Here is a 26,909-nt window from a genome sequence, read left to right as displayed (position 1 = left end):
TTGTGTAAGTATTCAATCAGGAATTGCACTGAAATGAGAAGTCATTTCCAAGCAAGTTGGGAGGAGACTCCCTGTGTCTCAGCTGGTTTTAACTGGATGTCTGTTAAACTAGCTATTCTAATAAATAGGAAGCCAATGGAAACAATGTTCTGTAAATACCTCATCATGAGTACCATGGTCACTGTTAGGCACTAAACATCAGATGGTCCAGTTCTTTCCTGGATGTTACATATTTTGCAGGTCAGATGCAACTAAACAAGAGCCATATGCCTCTGTGTTAAAACAAATGGAAATTATATTGGTTAGTTCAGCTGGTTTTCCCCTTCCATAGTCTTGTACTTTCTACATATGCAGAAGAAAGCAGAGGCACCTCTTTGTTTACCTACATTTCATGTCAGGAAGATACCAGCCTCTTCAGCTGGCGCTTCAGAGCCAGTGGAAAGGTGACAGCTTCAGGCAGGATCCCTACACTCATCCTGCCTGATCCTTTAACTAGGAGCAGGAAGTTGTAGGGGTGTGAGTAGTTAACTGGTCTTCTTGAAGCATTTTATTTCCATTTGATTTTTTCTGCTGTTGTTAGCCACAGTTTCTCTGGTGTAGTGTACTACCAAGGCAGAAGTCCTACCCTGTTTCCTTGCATGCAGGTAGAAGAAATAATCCCTCAGTTTAAAACATTTAGCAACACTTGCAGTTGTTCCTCATAAATGCTTATGTAAAAAAAACCCACAAGCAACAAAAAGGTAAAAAACCCTTTCCCAAATCCTCTACATGGCAAAAAACTTGAAGTTTTTTGCACAGAACCACACTCCTTGCAATGTCACCATGACCCCCAGCTGCAAAGCTGTGGGCTTAGCAGGGAGAGAAGCTTTCTATGGCACTCTGGAGATCAGAGAAAACTATGGATTTCTCTCTGTTAGGAAATCTTCCCTTCTTTTCTCATTATCATATTGTCTTGGAACTAAAAGTAGTTGTTGGAATGAAAGAGAAGTTTAATAAGTATTTCTGTTGAAAAAGCCATGTCCTGAGGAATATTTAAATGTTGGTAAATACTTTCTTTGTGGAAGTGGCTATTCAGAGTTAGTACCAGAAGGACACATCTGGAGCCCTATAAATCCTAAGCCAGTTAGTATAGTTGTATTCTACAGTTTTATTCTCAAAATCATTCCCAGATGGGCTTAAATCCAAACACTGTGTAGGCTTAACACCTCTGAAGCTGGCTTCCAACAATGGGTTTTGGCCACTGACCTCTGCAGCCGAAATCTGAAGCAAGTCTTGTAAAAAGAGTCCAAAAGAGACCATTAAATGAGAGCATACTTTTCTGACTCATGAAAGAAAAATTAATTTCTAATTTTTTTTTTTAAATATTGAATGCCCACCAAGGGCTTTTTTTTCCACTGTGACATTTGATTTTCTAATAAGAAAAGTGCTTTTTAAGATCAGCTGAAAAAATGAACAGATTCTTTTAGAAATTTTATTTAAAGTTATTTTTTTATTCAAGTTGCAAGATGTGGGGTGTCAGTGCTTAGATCAGAGGTGGAAAAACAGATCCTGTTTTTAAACTGGACATAGCACTCTAGATAATTCTGTCTTTGAAATGAAAAAAAAAAAACCTGTAAACTGCTGCCTGGCTGTTTGCTACCCTTTGAACCTTCAGTTTCTTAATGTAAAAAAGAGAGATGAGCATCTGTATGAGATAATAGTTTATATCCCTCTTTGCCAGAAATCCAGCATTTATTATCTGCTGATGGGTGCCTAGTTCAGCTTTCATGCTATTGAGTAAGAAAAAAATAATACTGATTAAGCATTAAATAGTGACAAGTAAATATGGTGGAGAGAGGTGATCACACTGAGCTTCTAATGCTCTTGTAAAGTTTATGGGATGTTTCACTTGTCTTTTCCTGAGACAAAGAATCTGCTCAACTGCTTGTCAATGGCGAACTGGAATCAAAGACCTGTTAAAGGTTTTTCTTTTGATAAATCCCCTTTAGGTAGAGGGCTAAGCTTAGGATGCTCTGTGGTTCATAGGTGTTTTTCAGAATTAAGCTGACTTGAGGTTAAATCCTGCTCAGACTGAAGTGGAGGCAGCACCATTAGTGACACTGGGGTCTTACCTAATGCTGCTGAGACCAAATCAAATCCCCAATTTTCTGCATGATAAAGGCTGTTATTGAGAGCTGCTGGGAATTCTGAATATTTTTGCTGAAACAAATTTAATAGAGAAATGCAGAGGTTCTTCTGCCCGATCTGATCTTTTATAAGGCTTTTCTTCCAAATACAGTATCCTGCTGCTTCACAGAATAATTAATTCTCTTATCTGTATAAAACCTATGGACCTGATTCTTGAATCTTATCCCAGTGGGACAGTATGTCCTTGTGTTAGGTGACCTGTGGGAAATCCAGCCTGGACAGACACCTTGGCCAGACAAGAAGGAGGCTGAGAGGGCTATGTGAGCTCTGCTGACAAAAAGAGCTTCTTCTCTCACCTATAACTTTGTGGAAAAGACCTTTTTGGTCTTGGTTTACTTTACTTAAACCCACTTATTAGTCTCTGAGGCTGATACTGAAATTATTCTATCTACTAATTTCACACATAAAGCACCCAGAAATTATTATTTCCAGAAATAATCAAATTATATTGAAACAAGTAAAACATAATTGAAATAAAATTATATTGAAGCAACATAATTTCAGCCTGGATAATTGAAACCATTTAGGTACTGGTATGAAACCCTTTACAAAATGGGTTATAAATAAATACACTATGATGTTAATATATTATCAGTCAAAACCCAAATGAACCTTGAGTTTTGCTTAAAGTTATATTTTAAGATATGTTTCAGGGCATTTTAACTGTTGCTGGCACAGGAAAAATTTTAAATGTGTAATAAGTGATATAAACATAATATTTCAGGAGCTTAAGCTTTGAGGAAAAAAATTAACCTGAAAAGAGATGGACACCCTTGTGGCTGTATTTGTTTTACTTTTTAAATTTCCTTCTCCATGTTTTGCTATCCACTGAGGGCAAGAGCCAGGTATCTATTCCTCAGCATAACTGCACTTCTTATCTCTTGACTTGTCCTATGCACCAGCCCCACTCCTGTGCTGTCACCCATTTTAGTAGCTGCAGAACTTGCTGTGACACTGTTCTGGTTTTTTAAAGCAGAAAAGGAGAATCTTTGCTTAGCTGATCAGTATTTATGTGCATAGAAAGCAAGCAGTAATGCATGTGAAGGCAATCCATAACATCCAGTTTCCCTCAGCCTTTTATAGCCAGGAGAAGCACTTATACATTCAAATCTGCCTCTCAAAAACTTAAAGTACACTTCTCTTCCCATGTTAGGAGCATGGCTTTGTAGAATTCACTAAACTGATTCACTGCCCCACCACTAGACCACCTCTTAACACTGCCTTTCCCATTGCTGTTTATTTTCTCTGCTACTCTTAGTTTATTCTTCCTCCTCTCCATTTATCCAGTTAGGCATGGGGCCATACATTTCTAAGTCTTCCATGATGCTTCTGTACTTGAATGCATTTCCCAGCTGGAATGTTTTCTTCAGTCTACTGGTGCAGAGCAGGATGCCCAATGCCACCCCTTTGAGGTGGTAAGGGCTCTGGGCTAGCTCACTTTGGCAGCTGTTAGTCTGCTGCTTGTAAGCCCCTTTTGTTCTGGTTTGCAAGAGCCCCTGTTGCAGTGGGGGCACTGAGCCATCCTGAAGTCTCTGAGCTGCTGTAATCCTCCTTGGAATAACTGAGGAAGTGTACTGTAAATAGGAAGTGGGGCCAGCACAAAATGGAATTGCTGTAGATGTAGCAGCAAGTGTACATCAGGGTCTCACAGAGCAGCACTTACACTTTCCTTTGCAGATGCTGGTTGTTTAAGATTAGACAGAAGGGGCACAAGTTCTCCCTGTAGTCTCCAGTTTACTCATATGACTCAGAGAAGCAGCAGCAAATTGCAGGGTTTAGTGTCAGGGGCTGTCCTGTGTCAGGCTGGCTCCAGCCTTGGACATGCGAGCATATCAGCCATCACTTGTCCATGCCCCAGCCCTGGAAGTGTCCAAGGCCAAGGTGGATGGGGCCCCCAGCAACCTGGTCAAGTGGAAGGTGTCCCTGCCCATGGCAAAAGGGTTGAAACTGGATGTTCTTGAAAGTCTCTTTCTTACATCATTTAACTCTTTATCTCAAACTGTTCTATTCTTATGAAACAGTTCTTCCATGCTCCTTTTCCTGAAGGTGCTGGGCTCCTCTGCAGGGTGAGCTGCCATGCTAAGGCTGCTGCTGTCACCTCTGTCCTGCTCCTCACTCACTAAGGGAGGGTCTCTGTGCTGCAGCCTGTAGTAGTAGGAAATGCTCCACCAGTCCCTGGAGGGAGAACATCCACCTGGAACACACCAGTCCCAGTGGTGTGGGGCCTGGAAACAGCAAGTTGGCACTAAAGATGTCCTTCCTTGGGAATAACTTCTGCCTCGAGTTGGGCCCTTTCCCATGTGTTTGACTTAAGGCGCAGTACTGATGGGAAGAGTTCCCCTCTCCTTTTGAGCAGCTTTCATGGGCTGCAGGTGAGCTCCTTGGCGTTGCCTTCAGTTACTACTTGGGCTTTCTTCTTCTATTCTTTTCCTTTTTAAATTATTTTTTGGCAACTTGTAGCACGTTCAATTTAATCTCCCATTTCAAGCAGCTCTGATTACCAGGTCTGTGGTTTTAAATCCTGCTGCACTGAAATCAGCTATTATTTACTCATTGCCATCCCCATCTATGACACCTGTTTTACTCTGAGTGCATATGTTACCCCATGTGTTGCACCAGAACTTCAGTTTTTAGCGTTTGGCTGCTCTTTGGGCTATGCAGAAGCAATGTCTTTTCGATCAGCACAACCACGCTGATTTATTTACGTCATGTTGATGCAGATTCAAGCATGTGTAACAATTGCTTACACTCTCTACCACAACAGAATTATTAAATTAAACAAAAGCTGATTAACTTGTAGCTCTTGACAGATGAGAAACAGAACAATTCTCAGGACTCTTCATAGGAGACTTGCTAATGCTTCTATATTTTAAGGCCATAAAACCACTGCATTATTTACTATTTCAAAGTCATGAAAACTGCACACTCCCATGGCTGATAAAACACAGATTTTTCAAGAGAAGGCTCCATACTGGATATTGCTTCCATTTACTATGTGTTATACAAATAATCTATCATCTCATGTTGCTGGAAGGAAAACAAAAGAGATTAAGCAATCCAGCATCATAGTATGGAATATTTATCAGCATGTGTTTTAAATGAATGCATTACTCACTTTGAATCTCCTGCTAACAAAAAACTTCTCAATCCCCCACATTGCCACATGCATTCTGTTTTTATGTTAAGAAAAAGAAATGCCTTGTGAACATCTAAAGATATTTAGGGAAGAATCTTTATTTCCCCTGCACTCTATAAGTATTCCAACTGCTCATAGGAAACTACAACTCATTTTAAAATAATTTGAATAACTTATGCTATAATTTCCTAATGTTTTGACATATTGAATTTACAGAAGTATCTTGGAATGTATGAACTGATGGTGTGAAAATTTCATTTCTAACAAGAAACTGAATTTTAGGATGGCAATTCTAAATAAAGGATCTGCTGTTGATCCAAACCTGATTCTTGTCTCCCACCATTTCTTCAGGCTGGAATTAAACAAAACATTCGTGTTCACTTTATCAATTTTGCTGAAACACATATATATATTATTTTTATAGTGGCAGAGTTACCTGAGTATATTTGCCTAAATTGCAAGTGAGATTTATCTAGAGGTCTAAACTAAGCCAAGACATTCTGCAGAACATTTTGTGAGGTACTTAGTTGCTGGCAGGTGTTGAACCATGACAGATATATACTTAATCTCTTTGCCAGAAGACATTGCTGTTGAGATATCTGTTGCCTATGTGAGAATTCAACCTTTTGGTGACTCATTTGGCAGCCTAAAATGTTTATTTGAGTAGAGGACTGCATTTCAATTTGCCAGTGAAATGCAGAGAGCTCTTAAGGAGGGTGTCATGAGTGAAACTAGAGGCAGCCATAGGTGGAAGCCGCTAAGAGCTACTCACCAGTCCTGGTAGAACTGCAACATTTTGTGGTTCCTCTTTTTGCCCACATTTGACAGCCCAAGACTACAAGGACAAGTACAACAGAAACTCAGTGACTTGTTTCTTTGCTTTCCATCTTCAATAGTGCCTTCTTGGTGTCATCAGAAATGATGCAGCCTGTACTTTCGTTGGCTTTTTTTGCTCTTTAGGTAACTCCTGGGGCTTGTTAGGTGCTGTGCTGGCAGCTGACATACAAACAGGTGATGCCTAAAAGCTGCTGACCTTCCATAGCTCATCATGTAACCCTTTCCTGTCTTCCCAGATTGTCAGTGACACACACGTGCCAGCCAAATAGCTACTGAGACACCACACTGCTGCAGCATTAGGAGCTCACTGATCCCAGAACCATGCTACAGCTTCTGTTCAGGTTTTCCTCTCTGTGTGCCAGAGGGGAGCAGTATATCTCAGCAGAGAACATTGCTAGGAAGACATCCTCACCTTTCCTTTCCATCTTGGACCCAAGCAGTACTGTAAAGAGTGCAAGTGCTTCATTAAGGTGACTGCAGCAACTCTGGATTAATGGTCTAAAAGAAACAACTTCCTTCCACAGCTTGGTCGTGGTAAGAGATGATGAGAGATGCAGCCTCAGCACTCATCCTTGTTTCAATGCTGCTGCTCCAGACACTCTGCACATTGCAAAGACAGACACAAGGACCGGAACTGTTCTGCTTGCATTTTCAAGCCTCGAGGTAGCCTGTAGTGTGAATTACGTTAGCAGTGCCAGCAGAAAGTTTTAAGTTTCCAAAACCCAAGGAGCTGCTACTATCATCATCTTATGCTGTGTTACCACAATAAGGTAATAAGCAGTGCCAGACTTTGCCCATTCTCATTTTAAGTTTCTCATTTGAAATAGAATGTTATCAGCTGTCTAGTGGCACTTGTGTCCTTAAATATACTGCAGGGAGGTCTTGCTAAGTTGTTTTGTGTAATATTGGGTGTGATGAGTCTGAAAGACGGTGAACTAAATTAGCATTTCAGTGCCTCACATGCAGAAAGAGGCTCTGTTAAGTTGAGGGATGGATCTCCTGTTGGAGGACAAGTGTTCAAGGCTCTGTTCCACAGCAGGCTACTTGCATGGTTTGGAAACATCACTCAGAGGCAGATACTTGCATGCTGTCCTCATTGAATACTAGTGACTATACTCTTCTCTATTTAACAAAAATAAAATCTAGTCTTTGCACACTTTGTCTGTGTATCACTGTCTTGTTTTCACAGAGGAAGATAGTTGTGCTCTGTACCCAAGATATGAGAGAGAGAAATACATTAAGAGGTCATCTGATACTAATTTAATGGGGAGTCTATAAGAATTTTAAATAGTAGTTTCTATCAGGCTCTGAGAACAAACTGCCTTTCTTTAAAACGAATTTTGACTGTAAAGCCAGTGAATTAAAAACCTGCTATAGTCCTCAGAGAGACCTTAAGTATACTTCAGGAATGAGGGAGGAAGGCTAGTCTATGGTGTTGCACAAGTATTATATTATCCCATTAGGAATTTATCCTTATGGAGCTGACTGGTGGCTTTTATGTGCCTTTGCAGGCAGTTTTGTGTGAGACCCTGCCAAGGTTTCTGTGCTGCTCCAAGGTGTGGAGGAAGCTGCACTTTACCAAACCACCCTCCTGCAAAGTCTTTAGCAGCTTCAAGTCTTGCCAGAACTGACAGTCATGTTCTGAATGCCTGCTCCTTAGGAGGCTGATCTAGCTTTTGGCAACAAAATGGGAACTATATGGTATTGCCAGCCTGCTCTCAAGCAGGTCAGGCAGGAGCATGCCAAATCTTATGAGTGATGAACAAAATGCAGTCTGAGGCTGTGTGCTGATATTAAATCATCTGATGTGATGGTAAAACTTGATTGCTGAACATTCCCTTTTTACTTGCCATTCTTTACGTCAGCTATGAAGTTTAGCATGGAACAGGTTGCTTATTTAAAACCAAACCATCTCTACCCATTTTTACCTTCTAGGCTGAGAGTATCAGCTATGTGTCCTTGGTAGAACCAAACTTGCCACATAGTCAGGTAACTCTGCTGCCATAAAAATAACAAAACTGTGTTTCAGCAAAATTGATAAATAAAGTGAACACAAGTGTTTTTTTGTAATCCCAGCTGGGAGAAATGGTGGAACACAAGAAGGGAAAAAGAAAAACTAATACTCAGAAATCACAGACTGAAACTTCTTTGTGCAGAGGAAGGTGAAGGAAACCTCATAGAGTAAGCTATTAATAGTGATTTTTGACATTTGTTTAATTTGTATCTCTTTTCATACTCTCCCCAAATAAGTTTTCTATCTCATTTCAATGTAATTTAAAAAGTATAACAATGGATAAGAACCCCTTTAAAAGTAGTATTTTGGCTTCATTACCTCTCTCTAACTAAAATGTTGATAAAACACTAACTAGTTGAAACACACATGCCATGTTCCTCTATTCCCTGAATTATCCTGAAATCCAGTCAGATCCTTTCTAGCACCATAGATCCTGCTCCAAACTTCACTGCCATTTTATCTGATTGTGTGTGCTTTTGTCAGATCTTTAGGGTTTCCCTTTGTCTCCATGTTTAGAGTGAAAGCTCAATGGTAGAAAATATTTTCTAGAGTGCTCACTTAGACTTTTCTGATCTGGAGCTTCTAGAAATGGTAAACAGAAATTCTGGCTTCTAAAATGAAACAAGCACAGTATATTCTTCCATGAAAGACTTTTTTCCTGTGGCTGTTATAACCTATTTATCCTCTCAGATTGTTTCTGCTCATGCTGTGCATCTTATTTGCTGTTTGTAAGCCCAAACTTAAAACCATTAAGTGAGTGGCCTGGCTAAAGCATTACATTACTGCTACTTACAGCCTTGGAGAGGTGATAGAGAAACCTTTTTATTTGTTCCCTATAATTGAAAAATGCCCTCCCAAATCTATACTTTTATTCCCTGCTAATATTTCACTAGTCAGCTAGCAGCAAGCATTGTATTTTATGTGGAGTTGTATACAAAGAAAAACTGTTAAGCATTACCAAAGGCTGTTCTTCCAACTGAAATCCAATAAGATTTATCATTCTGTCACCTCCTTTACTTGTAACAAAAACTGTTGTATAATTGAAGTCAGGTTGCTACTCCTGTGCAAACTGTTTTTGCTGTTATGAAAATTGCAACAATCCGTAAAATCTGTATTTCAGACTGCAGACCCAAAATTATGTCAACAGTTACCTAATTCAATGTTTCTAAGTGCACCATTGCTCACTGTTGGACAGCATCAGACCTTGAAAAGGCTCTTAAAAATGTACTAAAAAATACAGGTTAATAAATCTGGGCTATAGTCTTTTGCAGTAGATCAGCTGACATGACAACAGTTAGGGACTTCAGTAAATCAGTCCAGCCAAGCAAGCCAGGTTAATGCAAGGATTCTAAATACTTTGCTAGCCAGTGAAATCTGAGCCAGAACTGGGTTACAGTTTGATCACGTCAGCAGCTTCTCCAGAGTCCTGAGGATTTTGTAACAAACAGCAGCATGACTGAAGTACAATAAGGGCATTTGTCTGTCCTCAGACTGGTCCAAACATCATCTACACTCATAATGAGCATACACAGCCTCCCTCCTAGGTAAGGGGGTATTCTGAAGGTTCAGGCAGAAATTATCTTTCCTTTGGAAATTTTATATAAATATCATAACACTTCTATGCTGAAAAACCCAAATCAAATCAAAGCACACCTTTCTAAACCAAAATCTGAATTTTCTATAGCAAAACTGTGTGGCTAAGTATGCCATCTCAACATATCTTCAGGAACATTACTTCTCAAATACAGGGATTAATCATTCTTTCTTAATAAACATTAACAATTTTTCTAAATTAGCTAATTTGAATTAATGAAATACTTCTTAATAAACATATGTGACAGCCTATCTCTTCCTGCAACATGCAGGAAGCTGTATACTGGCAAGCAGAGGCAGTTCCTGGTTCTTGTCAAGGACTGTGGAGGAAGCACTAGGTGGCAGGACACCAGAGAGGAAGGCTAGAAGGAAGAGACTAGATTGGACGAAAATGAACAAACATCCTTTGACAGGATGTGCAAATGATGGCCAAGAGGCAGCTGGTAGTGCTGAGAAGCAGTCAGGGCCAGCTCAGAGATACTCAAGAGCCAGTCAAAGCACAAACCCCATCACCCCCATCACCTGTGGGTCACACCAGGAAAGGCTCAGCTCTTTACCAGCTGCTTGTGCTAGCATCAGGCACAGGTGGTGCACAGGGATTGAATCAATCTCAGTCCTTGTCCAACATTGCGGTGTTGGAATAACTTGACCAGCTTGAATTTAAACAAAGCTTTCTGACTCCAACTCCATCCCTGCACAAATTGCTCAACAAATAGTTTTAAGTCATAAATCTGCAAAAAATAATGACTTGCAAAGACAGAGAGGCAGCTTTCTCCGCTAAGTAATTTATATGCTAGAAAATCACTTCTTGCTGCTGTTATTAAAAAATCCAGCTCAACTGACGAAAGTTCATGTTTCACATCTTTTTTGACAACAGAGGAACAAGCTATAATTTTACTTATTAAACACAAACTGGTGTAATTTTGTCATTCAAAAGACTTTGCAGTAAATTAATCATCAGAATAATTACTGGCCTGCTTTGATTTAAATCAATCTAAGGAGTAACCAAAGGATTTTTAAAGCTGGGGTTTTTTTTTTTTGGTGGGGTTTTTTTCAGAGCACACTTCAAATGACAGAAGAAATATTTACTGAGAATATTTTAAAAAGCTTGTTTCCCCCTCTTGGAATAAAACAAACTCCTGTCACATCTTCATGAGGATTCCATGCCCCGGTAAGTAGCACAGAACCTGTCTTTTCCCTTCACCTCCATGGAAGGTTTTAGTGTGAAAAATAACAAACAGGATGTCTTCAGCTCTGTCAATAACTAGAATCCACATCAGTACCAGGTAACTCTGCTCACATGTATCTCATAAGTCTTGCTGGAAGTCACAGGAGAAGGAGCAGAAGCACATGCCCATGGAGAACTGACAGGAGTGATCTATGCATACGCCAGCACCAGCCGAGCCACCTGCTCACCACTTCCTGTGGTGCCTAATCCAACCCCATGCCAATCCAAGCAGTTTTACAGTGGATTTTTGTCAGCTGTGTGCTAGCAGTTTAGCAGGAAAAAACACCACACTGACATTCATACTGTCAGTGCACTGGTTACCACTGACAGGAGGAAAGATATTGCCACCTGGATGTCTCTCTTGCTCAAGAGAACAAGCACGAGCACAAGCACCTTCTGCTTCTCCAGTTTCAAGAATCTTACATGGCAAATTATTCTTTCTTTTCTTGTTTTCTTTTAAGTTAGTCTTATTTATTACAGAATTTTGCAGGCTTATTAAATGCAATTGTATTTAGTGATAGTTATAGTCCATGTTGCAATCTACTGTAATGTAAGTAAATATGTAGCTAAGCACTTTAAAACATGGAACCACACGAAAAATTTTAATTGCAGCAGAAAGATTTCTGTCTGCCTACACATTGTGTTTGTTTAATGTCGATTTCTCTTCCCATAGTAGAGAAATGCCACATCCATATTTAAAATCAGAAGTATTGACAAAATCTCCTGAGTGCATAAAGCTGTTTTGACAAAACACAAGTGGCTGCCATGCTGCAGCTAGGAAAATGAAACAGCTCATCAATTTACCAAAACTCTGCCTACAGCCAAGGTATTCTCCAGGCTTCAGGAAACCTGATACTCTTCTCATGCAGGAAGAAATCCTCATCATGCTGAACTCAGTGAGAAACTGCTGCTGACTTCAGCACAGCCAGCTGCTATGACACTGACAGGGTTATCATTATGCCTTAAAATTAAGCTTATGCACATGCATTCACGAATAGGAACCGCAACAGCAGAAAGGCTTAATGCAACAGTTATAAGGGAACTGAAAAATCCAGAAGGAAGATGATGCAGTTCAAGATTAATCTCACAAAAACCCCTAATATGAACAGAAGATCAAATGTTTAAATTTTTTTTTCCCTTAGCATGTCAAGATGTCACATTTCTTAGGCTGTCTGTCACAGAGCACTGTCAGAAATGGAGACAGAATCTGCTGGTTGAATTACAGTGTGGTTTCTCAAGAACTGAACCAGTATTTATTTGAAAATTACACATAAATTATTAATTACCTCCTTAAAAGTATAAAGCAAGCCTTTGGCTTCATAGCATTTCTATAATCTTTTACAGTATAAAATGAAACCGTTTGTGATATCTGTAATTACTTACCAAAATAAAGAAATTTCTTTGTAGGTTTTTTTTGTAAATATTTTATTAAAAAACATCTTTTAATGCTATTAGTCAATACATGTGTAATAATACTTTGATAAAGTATCATGTAGTAATATGTATTTTGGATTCAGGAATGTAATGGTTTTAACTAAATCGTCAGAGCTCTGTTCTGCTCCAGTCTCTTCTAAACTGTCATTTTTTTCCAGAATTTAAACAAACTCATTCTTTGTCAAGGTACGTCATCCTTAAGGCCTTGCAAACATTTTAGTAATTGAACCAAAACAAAGAGAGAGCTCGGTTTTCTTTCTGAAGACCACGTTGCTTTTGAGCTTAAAAAGGTGCCTGCAGCTTTCAAGCAGTTAGTAGCAAATTAGCAAGAAAGAAATCAGAGGAGAAGAAGGGGCACTTAAAATCAAAACAGTAAAGTGCACAGCTATATCATCCAAAATTGTATTAACCTGATCCAAAGAACTTGCTGGACTGTGGACATTTAATACAATTTGGCTTGCATGAAACATACAATCACGAATAGACAGAAAGGATTTTCTTTTTTCTTCCTGAAGTCATCTACAGGATCTATGGAATTCAATTTTCAAGGATAACATAGTGCAGCTCTTTGGATATTGATTGTTTTCCTAGTCCACAAGGAGATGAAGAAGCGGGGAAGGTGTGGAGGGATGCAAGGTGTCCTCTTGCTGTCTCTGTTTTATTTAGATGCCCGTACTCTCCAGTTCCCCATCTTCCAGCCCTAATGCAGCATGTGACCTAGAAATCATAAAGAGTTTCTCTTTATTTGTGTACTGTCTTTGAGTTTGCTGGGATTGCTCCCCTGTTTGTTCTCTGCTGGTAGCCTTGAGGGGGTCCATCTGATCAACTGGTTCCTCCTCACAGTCCTGAATTTTACTGGCTGTGGTGTTGGCAACTGACTCCAAGGAGGTGCCTGCCTCCTCCAAGTGGCTGTAGCCCTTATTGCTGCTGGAAGGCTCAGACTGGGAGCTCTGGGAGTCTGTCCTGGTGATGGCAGGAGCAGCTGAAGGGGGCGATCCCCCCACATCTAGAGATTCAGAGTAGCTAGGAGACGCCTTTACCAAGAGACTGGATTCCAGGACCCTCCTGACAGCTGGTGACCGAGGTGGCTCTGGGGAAAGGGGACACCTGGCATCGGGCAAGCAGCTGGTGCTCTGCCGCCTGAGAACCAGCTTGGGCCTCCTTGTCCCACAGCCTCCCTTGATGGGGCTGCTGCTGAGGTCAGTTAGGCTCAGTTCAAACTCCCCCCGTGGGATCTCCTGGGCTCCCCGCTCCCCAGGTGGTCTCTGCCAGCCTCCCCCTCCGCTGCTTGGCCCCAAGGGCAGGAGGGTGAAGGTGCTCAGTGAAGAGCCGACGATGGAGCTGGCTGTGCTGCAGCGCTCACAGCTGCCCACTGGGCTGCAGGGTGGGCTGGTGACGGGGCGGCCAGCAAGGGCAGCACGCTCCCGGCAGATGCTGTACACAGCCTCAGCCAGGCTGGGTGGCTGCGGGGGGCTGCAGAAGGAGGAACGCTGCGGTGAGGACACCAGATCCGGTGGGGAAAGGGAGACACCCAGTCCTGGTGGCCACGAGCTCTTGGCCAGCATGGCTGCAGCACCCAGGCCTTCCCCACCAGGCTTTAGCTCCAGGCCCCGGGACTGCATGTAGTTGACAAAGCCATTGAGAGGGGCTGAGGCCGGGGTGCCTCCATCCTTGGCCCGAAGGCTGTGGGCATCGATGACGGTGGAGTAGAGGTCACGCAGGTTGATGATCTTGGTCTTCTTGTCACGGTTTTCGTGCAGCACCGCATTGGCGCAGATGAAGAGGAAGATGCCGATACCCATGATCAGAGGGCCCAGCACCTTCAGCTTGTCCGAATGCAAGTAGCTCGAGAAAAGACGGAAAAGGAAACCCGCTGAGGCCTGGGGGGATGAGGAAGTAGGGGCGGACCCACCAGGGGCAGCAGTGGTGGAGGTGTTGGCTCCAGGGGGTGACTCCAGGTGGATCCCTGCTTGCAGCCTTCCTTGGCTCTGGGAGCGGTTCGTATGGGTGCCACCCTGTGGTGCTGGGTGCCGGCCCTTGCCAAAGCTGCTCTCTCTGTACACCTGGCTGGGCTTTGGCCAGTAGCCCACCACAGCCAAGGCAATGCCCACCAGCAGTACCAGGATGCCACAGAGGGCGATGAACCCCGAGAGGGAGCACAGCTTGAGCTTGCCTTTCACCACCACCACGTCATTCTTGCGCTTCTTTTTGGCCTTGCGTTTGCGTTTGGGGAGTTGGCTCTGGGGTTTCAAGGGATCCTGTTTCCTGGCTGAGATCCTCAGGAGGCCTCCAGTGGCAATCATGGCTGGCTACCAGTGCACTGCCCCCCACGGCCACTCCAGCTCCTGCAGTGAAAGGAAGAAGAGGATGAGAACCAAGGACAGACCTGCAGCACAAGAGATGTCTCTGCTTGCTTTTCCTCCTTCAAAGTCCTGGTAACTAAAACTCTGAACGAGTGGGATGGAGGCTGACACCAACAGGCAGATCTACCTTGCCCACACAGCTCCTGGGTGTGAGAAAGAAATGGGCAGAACAGCAGCATCAAAGCAGCTGCATGTCCCACTATACTGTTGCCAAACAGCTAAATAATTACTTTATACTCCAGGTAAATGACAAACCTAGTAGTATCCACTACAGTGAACAAAAAAAGATCTCACTCATCTCAGAAGGGGTCTGCAAAGCAACAGAGCTCAGAGGACGCCAAGCCCCACTCTCTGATACGTTCTGGGGTTACAGTGCACACTAACTGTGGTTAGTGATGTCATGCAGGGTTTGAGGGGATGGGAGAAATAAAAGTAGGAAGGCAGTGTATTTGATCTATAGATACCATTTGTTTCATTACTCTACTTACACCTTACTGGAGGGAGGGTTAAGCATATGACATATCTTGCTTAAATGAGTGGGAAAGGAATTACTGTGAAATGCACAAAGGAAACATTTAAACACTGGAAAGTGGTGCTTTGTGAAAAGTTTTTTTCCTAGCCATTTGCACTTGATCTGCAATATTAGGAATTCATCTATTGCCTGCGGTCCAGAGGCATCCCTAGTTTGGGAACATGTGCAATGTTCCAGGTAACTGTTATGTAACACGGACAAATTCAACTCCCTCCCCCCTGCCCTCAGAAAGGGGAGATGGCTGGCAGGTAAGAGACGGAAGGTCAAATCCTATTAGAGAAGTGAAACTCCATGAGTCACCTGGGGAAAGCACCTAAAGAGTGCTTGCAGGGAAACTGGCAGAGGACTAAACACTGAGCATTTGTGGCTTTTGTCTTACTGGACCACCAGAACTCATCTCTCTGTTCCCGTGATCTGAGCTAAACCACACAGTGTGTAGGAGCATTTCTGCACTGTGCAATTCTTTTTGGAACCTATTTCTTCATTATACTGAGAAGCAGGATCCCCTCCCCCTTTTCTCTTTCTGAGCATCCTATTATTTTTTTTCTTTGACGGGGCAAAAGATGACATCACTGAATATAATGCGACTCACAAAGTTCAATTAATTGCACCGAAAGGCAATTAAGTAAGCACCTAAAAAAACCCCCCTTGCCCTTCTTTGACTGTTCAGCCTTTAAATATCATGCCTTTTCTGTTCTAATGCCAGAATTGCCATATATGCAGTAATATTGTGTCCCCTTTACTCTGTTTGTATTTTCCCCAGAAAAAAAAGATGGGTGTTGTCAGCAAGGACGTTGTTAAATTACTCTCCGAGGTACTGCACGCTCAAAACAAAGAGCAGAGATTTTTCTTTCCTATGGCTGAACTATTATTTCTATTAAAAATGGGGGGAAGAGCACATTTTGTGGATGCAAAAGTGTAATTTTCAGGGCATGCTTTGCTGTAATTTCCGATTTTTTGATCTCATTTTCTGCTGCCCCACTAGCCAGCTGCCCGTCTCCTCTCCACGATGATAACAGATGGTCATCAGCTCCGAGGAACGCTCCCAGTCCGGCATCGCCTGGCACTTACTTTCGGCGATGGCGAGAGCAGCGCTCGGCAGGCGAAGGAGGGCACGGCCGCGCCTCCGGCCACCACCAGCGGCCGCAGTGCCATGAAACCACCCGGTCGGGAGCCGCGGGGGCTGGACCCGCGTCCCGCACGAACGGACCGAGACCCCCGATCCACCACGGCAGCCGGACCTGCACGCACCACGACCCTGCCTGGCAAAGCCCAAACACTGCTGTAACACTACTAATAGCACCCGGCTTAACTCCTTCCCCGGGCTCGCCCGAGGGACTCACTGGGCTCCGGACGGCGGGACGCCCGGCACCGGCCGCTGGGGCGCCGCTGGCTCCGGCGGTCCGGCCGCTGGCTCCCGCCGCCGCGGCACAGCGCCCAGCTCCGCCGGTCGGGGACGGACGGAGCCCCCGCTCAGGACGGGGGTGCCGCGGTCACTTACCGAGGAGGGCCGAGGAGAAGTCCGGGCGGAAAGCGGGCGAGCCGCCGTGGGGAAGAAACTTTCCAGCCCGAGCGAGCATCCCCGCCCCGCCGCCGCTCACGGCCCCGGGCGGACGGGCGGCGGGGCTGGGCCGAGCGCCGGGCGCCCCCTCGGCCCCGCCGCGGCCGGCTGCCTCTTCAGGCAGCTCCGCGGGAGCGCTGCCCCCTGGCCACGCCGCATCCTCCCCGCCGCGGGGCCGCCCCCAGCAGCAGCGCGCCCGCCCCCTGGCGGAGCCGCCTGTGCCGGTGCCGGTGCCGCCGCTGCGGGCGGAGCGCGGCTCCGCGGCTGCCGGCCGGACCCGGCGCCGTTGCCAAGCGACGGGAGCCGTGACACAGGGAAATTGCGGCAGGGCAGCCGCCGCCCCCGCCACCTGCGCACCTGCGCCCGCCCGCCGCCGCCGCGCCCCGCCGCCCGGCGGCACCGCCCGCTCAGGGCCCGCCCCGAGCGCCGCGACAGCCTCCGGGCTCCTTTCCACCACTCCCGTCCTGGCAGCCTCATCCTCAGCCACCTCACCTTTGGGGTTTTTTTCCCCGCCCAAGTTTGCCAGAATACTTATGGAGAAAGTCAAGAAGCAGGTGAAAAGATGAAGCAAGAGGCTGAAGAAGAAAGTGGCAGCTGAAAGCCATCGATGGTGTCACCCTGAATCTCTCCATTTCAGCAGAGAATGGGAAATAATGTTCTCTTTTGAGCTACTTTCTGAAAAGTGATTAAATTGCAGCTATCACCTTATGGAGACGTAATCTAACATGTCCCGTCACAGCGCTGCACTTATTCACAATGTATTCTTGGGAGGAGATTGCTGCTGATTGCTTCAGTCTTCTTAGAGGTTTGCCATGATCTAGAAAAGCAAATCTCTGGCAGGTTTTTCAGTAAATACAGAAAACTCATCCTGTGGCTTGGGGTTGCTCCTGAATGTACATAAGAGTGTTTGCTGGGGTGGATAGACTGAAAACTTGGGGTTTTGTACAGTAGCCTTAGAGTTCTTTTGAAGCTGGAGTTTTACCTAGCCTGAGCAAAACCAGCTTTCTTCTACCTCTACATGACCTCTTGTGTGGAAGACTGTGGATAAAACAGCCTGGCAGAAAGCAAAGAACAATAATGACAAAATTTGTCAAATTATGTTTTTAAAAATAAGGGTTCCAACACAGATCAGGAAAATTCTCAGAGAGGTTATGCATATTCAATTAAATTGTATGTATTCCAGCCTCAACAATTCTGCAATTCTATGTTCACCCAGACCATGCTATTTTGCATCTTTCACTCCAACCATCAGTACCTGGTTTTAGACCAAACAAATCCTGAAGCTGCACATATGCATTTTAATGTCATTTGCAGTTTGTCTCAGCAAAATCATTTGGGACATATTTTTTTAGTGCATATATAACTTTTGGTTATGCAACAGGCTTGAAATTTAAGATTTATTATTTAAGAATTTCTTTTAAATATGTGCTTTGAACCCAAGTCTTCTGACACTCAGTAATTTGCTTTGTGTTCAGCCCAGGCTATCAGAGGAAACCAAACATATCACATCTGTTTCCACTGGAGACCTGTATCACATCAATAATGCAGCATCACCAGACTCTCCCTGAAATACTCCTGTGTAAGAGAGAGAGGAAGAACAGGACTGATTTTTTAAAGGGCAAAGAACTCTTTTCCCTATCTGAGTCATATTTTCTATTTCTGTCAAACTAAACCATTCTATTTAGCTATCTTCTTTATACAACAGCTCTTTTTTGGCCATATTTTCATTGCTTAAGTTTTGAGTGATTGGGCTATCATCACATTTACAGTTTTCAAATAACTCTTAGCAAAATGTGTTGTAGGTGAGGCCAAATCCTGGAAAACAAGAAATATGTTGTTGGATGGAAAGCTTCTGAAGGTGGTGTTCTGTGGCAGCTATCAATGTACTCTTAATTTGCTCTATGTGTTAAGAACCAGTTGTACAATGGTAGGCTGAATCCCTCACAGCAAACTACTTGGCCAAGTTATGTATCCCTACCTATCCTACAGGTTCTTCTTGTTGAAAAAAAGCTTTTGGGGCTTTAATGAAGGGTTTATTTAATTTTTAGTTGATATGGATTTTTATGTTCCCAGAAGTGGAGTGGTTGCAAAAGGCAGCTTCCCTAATGGTCTGGTTTACTGGCTGCCCAAGTGAACTTGTAACTCTGTGTTTGCATTGACTGCTGAGCACTGCTGGAAGGCTCTGCTCCCATCTTACTTGTATAACTTTCTACATGGTGTTGTGCACTTATCCTTAACCTTGGTGAAAATAAATAATTTTTAGGAATTGCAAAGAGTGTATTTGAGCTATGTTTTTTTCTCCTTTCCCTCTTCTCATTTCTCATTTCTCTTTCCCCCTTTCTCCTTCTACCTTTCCTATCTCCTTTACTATTTTCCTTTTCCTTTTCTTTTCCCTGCTTAAAACCTCCTCTCCTCTCCTCTCCTCTCCTCTCCTCTCCTCTCCTCTCCTCTCCTCTCCTCTCCTCTCCTCTCCTCTCCTCTCTCTCCTCTCCTCTCTCTCCTCTCCTCTCCTCTCCTCTCCTCTCCTCTCCTCTCCTCTCCTCTCCTCTCCTCTCCTCTCCTCTCCTCTCCTCTCCTCTCCTCTCCTCTCCTCTCCTCTCCTCTCCTCTCCTCTCCTCTCCTCTCCTCTCCTCTCCTCTCCTCTCCCTCTCCCTCTCCCTCTCCCTCTCCCTCTCCCTCTCCTCTCCCTCTCCCTCTCCCTCTCCCTCTCCCTCCTCCCTCTCCTCTCCCTCCCCTCTCCCTCTCCCTCTCCCTCTCCCATTTTAAAGCACATACTTGGTTTCATGGGTTGTTTGTGCATAAGATGATAACCTTTATCTGGTCCTTGTCAGGGCATGCTTTGGTACATCAGTACTGCCATCAGTTTTAGTTTATCCATTTGAATATGTTCCATCCCAGGCTGGCTGGGCACCCAGGAGATGTGTAGCCAAGTTAATATATCTCAGCCCTCAGTAGGCTCAAGGTCCAAAAGCAATTCAGAAGACAACCTAAAGTACTTGGTGTACTTCTCTGAAATACTGTGACATCTCTGGGTTCCAAACACAGACCTGCAGTTCTCAGTGCAGAGATCCAACAAAACAGAGAGAAGGCCCTTGCTTGTTATAAGTGCAATCTGAACACCAGATAAAAAGGATAAATACAGAAAGGTAGTGTATAGTGTAGTATAAAAAGTAGTGTAGTATAAAAAGTATAAGAGAGACATTTTGCATAGGTTTCAGGTTTTCCCCAGGAACTTTCCTTTACAATTTCTCAGGCACAGAGTAACAGAAGTACAGAATGGTCATTGCTATCTTAACTTACACCCTGCTAGCAGAATGAGTTCCAGTCAAAACAGTAGCTCTAGCCTGCAAGTCCATTTTTAAGCTACAAATAATAGCTTATTTAGCTATTTTTAATTAGCTAATTTATTACATTGATAAAAACAAGAGCTGATAGGCATTTTCTACATATGCTTCGCAGTATATTATACTAAATGCCAAGGTTTTCTGTGTCTTTATTCCTTAAATTGGAATTCATATCTTCGTCTTATTTAATAGCTGGGAAAATTGTAAGAGCATCACTCCAAGTCCAGCCACTGGTCTCAGAGGGGTGAGTGGTTGGGGTCAGTTTCTTTCCTAATCTTATCCTCATATACTTTGTTTGTTTGCTTGTTTCCCATGGCAGTGGAAATTCTGATATGATTAATGGTGGAGGCTCTGGTATAGCTAATGATGATTTGATAACAAATGCGTTGTTTGATAACAAAAGAGCAGCATTGAGAATGAACCATGACAAATTATCTCACTGAGGAAATATATGTTTTAATTCCTTACAAACCTACATCAAACACAGTGAATCTGCATTGTGTGTTAGAGTCATCCAGCTTATTTGACATTTGGTACAATCAGAGGCAACTTTGCTTTTCACTGTTTAGCAAGTCTGGGTGTAGATAATCTGCTGAGAGTGAATGGCAATTTGCATGTCTGCTCTTCTTTCAAAATTAATTATAGCAGACATACATATTACTGGGAACATTTGCCTGGGTAAAGTAATACACAGCCATCAAATCTGGTGATTGAAAGGTAAAGGGAATGAATGTTTTCAGGTGAACAATCTTTTTCACAATAAAAAAGAAAAAATAATGAAAGAAACTACTAGTTTATCTTACTCTGGTTCTTACTGTCATTCCCGATTAAAAGATTTTTTTTTTTATTTTTGAGGCATTAATTACACTAACCACTTTATAAATATGTGCATTTTTAACTGACATCTGGTGAAACACTTGAAACTAGAGGAGACAGAATGTGAATTGCTCCTGGGTCAGTTGTGACATATTGCAGGAAGCCTGTGACGGTCACACCCGGAGGTTATGAAGCACGCTCAGGGGCAGATGTCACTCACTTTCTCTTAGATGTTCTGTGCTTGACTTCTCAGATGGTTAAAAATAAGTAGGAGCTATTCAGCCATGTTATTTGCCTTCACTTTTGATTTGCTGATACAAGACAACTGCAAGTAACTGCAAAAAATTTTGTGCGTTATTTGTGGACAAAACCACATAGAAGCCAATCAGGAAAAATTCCCAAACTATTTGCCTGGGTGGGAAGAACAGTGCAGTGTTTCCCCCAAATAATTGAAATTACTTCTTTTTTTAAATTTATTTTTTCAAGGTGTTCTCCTTCCACTTCTGTAGCTGCTGTATGATATAAGTTCTTTCAGATGGAGACCATCCCAAAGATGCTTGACCCTAGCTCCAATGACATATGTGTTTACAGTTGTTTCATACTTAGAACTTTATTATTTTTTGAACATTTTTGTTGTTTAATTGAAAATCCACAGCAAATTATGTGAGTGTGTATTTTGTAAGGAAAGTTCATAAAATAGCTTGCATTATCTTCTAGCCTTCAAAGCAGCATTTGGAGTCACTGGGAGAGCATTAGCCTATGAGAAATAATGCCAAAGCATATTGGACAGGGGGTTGAACATTTATTTTGTTATATACTACATTAAAAGTGCACCACATGCATGCAAAACCACTTGTTTGTAGGAAGGGAACATCAGAATGAACAAATAACCTCTGTCTTTTTTTCACCTAGGATGATAAGTGTTAGACAGGTTTTTAGCCTTGGTAATTTAAAATTGTACATGTTCAAAAACAAACTTGATACCAGCATTTTTGCAACTCTGAGCAAAATTTTTTTTCATCAAGGAGAAAAACGCTCCTGCCTGTTATCTGCATTGTCTATTGCAAGTCCCAAAATCAGAGAGTCCTGGCAATATGGAAACAGCTCAAGAAGAAATAATCAGGGGGGAAAGGTGAGCAGATTGCCTCCTCCACATGGGGATAGGACATCCATGAAGTAGAGTTTGTCCATCCAGTCCATGACCTGGGTTAGTCAACCACAAGTAACCACCATCACACAACCCTGACTACTTTAGAGGTATTCTACAATTTCAATTATCTTAATGTTTTCCCCTGTTTCTTGGGGATGCACCTGCTGCTTCCCAGCATTTCCTCAGGCTGCTGGGGAGCAGGGCTGCTTTTTCATTATACAGAATACACAATGTCAGTGTCAGATGGGGAGATTCCTGACTGGTCTGGTGAGACACTGGAACAAAGCAAGCAATCATAATCACATTTGGAATTAATATTAAAATGACTTGCAGTAATCTCCATGAAAGCACAGTCTATCAGTCAGGAGAGTGAAACACTGATTGCATTCTTTCTTTCATAAGCAGTGTTTTCTTAGACCAGCACTCCCCACATACTCACATACTTGTGCAGTTTGGTAGGTGTTTTACCCTACATTATTAAAGGATTAACTTAGCATTTAATAAATTGAAACTATCATAATATCTTTTTTGTATGCTGTCAAGAGAGATTAACCCAAATTTTTGACCTAATTTCTTTGTTTTGTCGTTTTCCTTCCTTCATGACCTGCAAACAGTCTTTTAGTCTACCCTACACTTGTCATCACCACTGTGGAGACACAAGAAGTTAACATAGAGTACTTATTCAATAGAAATAGTTTTTAGGGTCTATTTTTAGGGTCAGTTTGCCCCGATGAATTGTGAATATTCTTTAAGATTCATTGCTACCAGTATCAGAGTAATACAAGATCTGTTCAAAATTCAAGGTCAAATTCAAGGTTTAATGGCACATGGGAACATGAAGGAACACAAAAAACATATTTAGGACTCTGTTGTAGGAATCTTTATGTTGTCAGGAAAAGAGCTACCTTGTTTCTCCAGCTCTTCTGCAACTTCTCTATAGAAAAGGGTCTTTGGTGTAAAGTCAATAGCATTTCTTAGAGCGCTTCTTAAATGTGAAAAGTACTGTAACTAAGCAGCACAGGTGTGAACAGCCTGGGGGTTTTTTTGTGTGTGATAGGAGCTAAACCCTTCCCAGGCTAAGGGCAGCACCTTTCAATTGTGCAGGCTAAAATAATGTTGCTGCTGCTGGTCTTTTCAATGTTCCCACTGGGGTAGGTTATGACCTAGTTAATCTATATATCTATGTATCAAAAAAGTGAACTGTAGAGTTCTTTGAGCTCCTCTATGCTCTGGACCCAAGGGCCTGGGTCAGCATGCTGATACATTTTGTCTTCACTTACATTTATGCTGTGTTTTGAATTTTTATAATTGTCAAAAGTAGCAAAGAATATTTTCATAAATAACACTGAACTTTGCCCCAAAGTTGTAGAATGGTGATTTAACAGTGATCAGTAGGTGTTAAGTCCTAAAACTAGACAGGAGGTAAAGCTCCTATTCAGAACTAGAGCTTGAATTCTATAATTATACAACACTTAGGGACTCAGATTGTAAGCCATTGCTTATTAAATATAATTCATAGCATTTTACATAGACGACTTGATTTTTATTCTTTTGGTATACATGACACAGATTGTACCTCTGCTTTTATTTTGAGTGGTAATCTTGCAACATTCAGTTATGTTAGTCAAATGACCAGCAGGACACTAATTGTTCTCAAAGCGATTTTTAACTTCAGAGGTTTCAAATTTTAAAATTCAAATAAAGTATGACTTGGTAATGCTTTTCTGTATTGATACAAGCAAGCTGAATTTACATAATGTAGTAGATCTACAGGAAACATTTGCCCAAGCCAGGGAATATTCATAGCAGAAAGCCTATAGAAATCTTCTTTAATATAAGAAACATTACCATGAAAGAGTGAAATGAAATAAAGGAAAAAGAATTAGCAACACCATGTGTGCTTGCTGTTACTTTTGCTTTCATTATGACACAACTCTCTCTAAATTTAAAAGGAAAAAGCAAGGGTACCTTTCAATTGTGCAGGCGAAAACAATGTTGCTGGTGCTGGTCTTTTCAATGCTCCCACAGGGGTAGGTTATGACCTAGTTAATCTATACATCTGAAGAAAAGACAATTGACTTGCCATAAAATTTCAGCAGAGATACTGAAAGGACAAGCTGGCCTGTAAGTACTGGGGAATTATGTATGTGAGTAAAGCAACAAGGCTTTGGCCCCAGCTGTCAAGCACTAACTGTGTTGTTCATGTAGCAAGGCAGGAGGAGCACTGGGAGCTTCTGTAATCTTGAGTGTTCCTGAAAAACACAGGTATTCCATGCAGAAGCAAAATGTATACCTCATCTTGTGATGCAGAACATAGCTGATTTTCAGTCTTTTCTGTATATCTAGTTATTTTTAGAGAGTTATTTGGTTGAATTTTGCTTATGGATATTATTAGTGCAGACTAGGACATTTTGCCCTAAAGCACTCAAAAAGACAGAACCTGAAATAATGTTTAGTTTTCCTGAAATTTATTTGTGATTATGTTTGGCTATTGAACAGAAGGGTGGGAAGAGCTTTTTCACATTCTCTTTTCTCTTTGCTGGTTTGAATATTTTGTGTGTGAAATGAAGCTTGTCATGCATGTGGATTAAAAAGCCCCAATACCTCCACTTATTATGTGCTTTTTTTTTTTTTTTGTGAATGCTTATTACTCATGCATAGCCAGCAAATGAGGATCACAGATGTATTAAGAACTGTTCATTTAGCTTTTAACTAGCCAAGCAGCATGGAAGAAAATATTACACAGGTATTTCCAAGTAAAACCTGCAGGTATAAATCAGTACATGGCAAAACAATTAACGATCTCTATTAGAGTTTCTGATGATGTCTCAACCACTGTCAAAGCACTTACATTCTTCATTACTTTTGATTTTCCTAGGTGTCCTTACCACAAAAGACTATGTCAGTTCCTGTCTCAAGTATAACATATTCCATCTCAAGTGTGTGAAATTTATCTCACCTAACTTTGGAAGGCTATGACATGCCTACATCACTTCCAGAGTAATGACAGATCTGGTCTTCTGCTGGAGTGGCAGTTTGAGGGGAGTGGATTTCTGCAATTACTTTTTTCTTCCTAGTGATGAGAGAACAACTTAAAGTTTAGGCTTTGATATTGCAGATTTTCACATTTCTGACTTTTCCCTCTGCTTATCTGTACTGTTTACATGGCTTCTGCTGGAGCCTTTTTGCATAACATCATAAGAGTTCAGCAAAGCAAAAATCTCAGGGTCATGTTCAACAGATGTCTATTTTGCATCTCATAATTCTTTCAACGTCCCAATATCTAGTTCTTTACACCACTCAGTGACTTCATGCATCGTTATTTTACTTATGGATCCTTGAGGGAATTCTGCATTTGCCTTTCAGCTTGGCTACCTTTTCTCTCTCTATTCAAAAATTTAATTTAGTTCTGATTAGAAATTTGAGTGATGGGTGTGCTGAAGTGTAGACAAAATTTTTGAAGGAGAAGAATGGATAAGATAAACATTTCAGGAGAATGGCATGTGGTTTCATTTCATTGGGCAACAATTTGAGAGTAACAAGTAACCCCTGAGTGGATCGCATTGTAAGAGGTGACTTAAATAACAAGAAATAGTTGCAGAACATTTGGGTATGGAAATACATGTCCTTGAAGTTGTATGATGAGGCTTTTAGCACAGATACCAGAATGAGAGGTGCTTTGCTTACAGGTAAAAGTGGTTTGGCTGCTGTCTGAAACTCTGCTGTCCTTATTTACTGTTCCTCAGTAGGCACTATGCCTGAGGTTGGGAAAACCATGCAGGAGATGGTAGATAAGCACATGTGTAAGATCAAGCACCTCCTTATTTAAAAAGATGTGTTCCTGGAAGCTTTTCATGGAGAAATTTCCAGCAGGGATTATTCTGAATTGAATCAGAAGGAGTACAAAATGCTAGGTGTGGCCTATGGAAATTCACTCTAGTTCTGGCATTCCTCCCATTATCCTGGTTACTCATCCATTTGGACTCTTCCTTCCACCATTAGCCACATGCTGTGCCTAGGATTTGTTTTAGCAATAGAGATGCAGACATTATTGTTCTTTCTTCATTGGCATTAGCAACATATTGGGGTCCCAAATACATGCAGACATTATGAAAAGTTTACAGTATACTGGCTAACTGAGGAGTAAAATGAAAACAAAAGATCCTAAAAGATCAGGCATGACTAACTGAAGGGTGTATTTTAGGACTTATCAAGCATGAGACAAGTCACATTCTTGTCACCTGAAAGGGAACATAACACAGTGAACATGACCTCTGGGTGATTAAATTTCAAGTAATGGGTTTAAACCCAAAGGCTGGTGAATGGGAGCTTAGACCTTATCTGTTTTACCTTTAAATTTTGGTATTTACATGACTCTATGCCCGACTTTTCTCAACAAGAAGGTAGATGATATCAACTTTAGTAAATGCATCTTGAAAAAGAAAGAATCTATTATTTTGCTTAAAGGAGAACTCATCTCTTGGGATTTCATTGTGACAGGATCCACATCTGAGCACCATTACCTGTCTCACAGAGACAGGCTGGTTCCCAAGGCTCCCATGTCTGCATCTTCCCTAGAGGTATCCCATAGCACAGATGGCAAACTTGGCTTGCAGCAAATACAATTATTTGGTCCCAGTATGTCAAGAAAACATGCTGTTCCTTATTCTGAATACAGAGATAAAAGCCTGATACCTTTTCTGTTCTCTCTCTG

The 26,909-nt window shown here is 42.1% G+C and overlaps 1 protein-coding gene across 1 annotated transcript; it reads right to left on the bottom strand.

Moving 5' to 3' along the window:
* Positions 1–12,403: 12,403 nt before the first annotated feature.
* TMEM200C (transmembrane protein 200C) lies at positions 12,404–16,949 on the bottom strand. The gene is made up of 2 exons (XM_030971707.1): positions 16,826–16,949; positions 12,404–14,774 (listed from the first exon to the last, which is right to left on the bottom strand). The coding sequence occupies exon 2, from the start codon at positions 14,730–14,732 to the stop codon at positions 13,092–13,094; it is 1,641 nt and encodes a 546-aa protein (XP_030827567.1). The 5' UTR covers positions 14,733–14,774; positions 16,826–16,949; the 3' UTR covers positions 12,404–13,091.
* Between the last annotated feature and the right edge of the window lie 9,960 nt (positions 16,950–26,909).

Source organism: Camarhynchus parvulus, chromosome 2 (assembly GCF_901933205.1).
Source record: "Camarhynchus parvulus chromosome 2, STF_HiC, whole genome shotgun sequence".
NCBI lineage: Eukaryota > Metazoa > Chordata > Aves > Passeriformes > Thraupidae > Camarhynchus > Camarhynchus parvulus.
The sequence above is the reverse complement of the archived record's forward strand: the minus strand, read 5'-3'. Positions and strand labels throughout refer to the sequence as shown.

What these genes read in the sequence shown, in the direction of transcription:
- TMEM200C (XM_030971707.1), bottom strand. Translation starts at nt 14,732, where the DNA reads ATGATTGCCACTGGAGGCCTCCTGAGGATCTCAGCCAGGAAACAGGAT.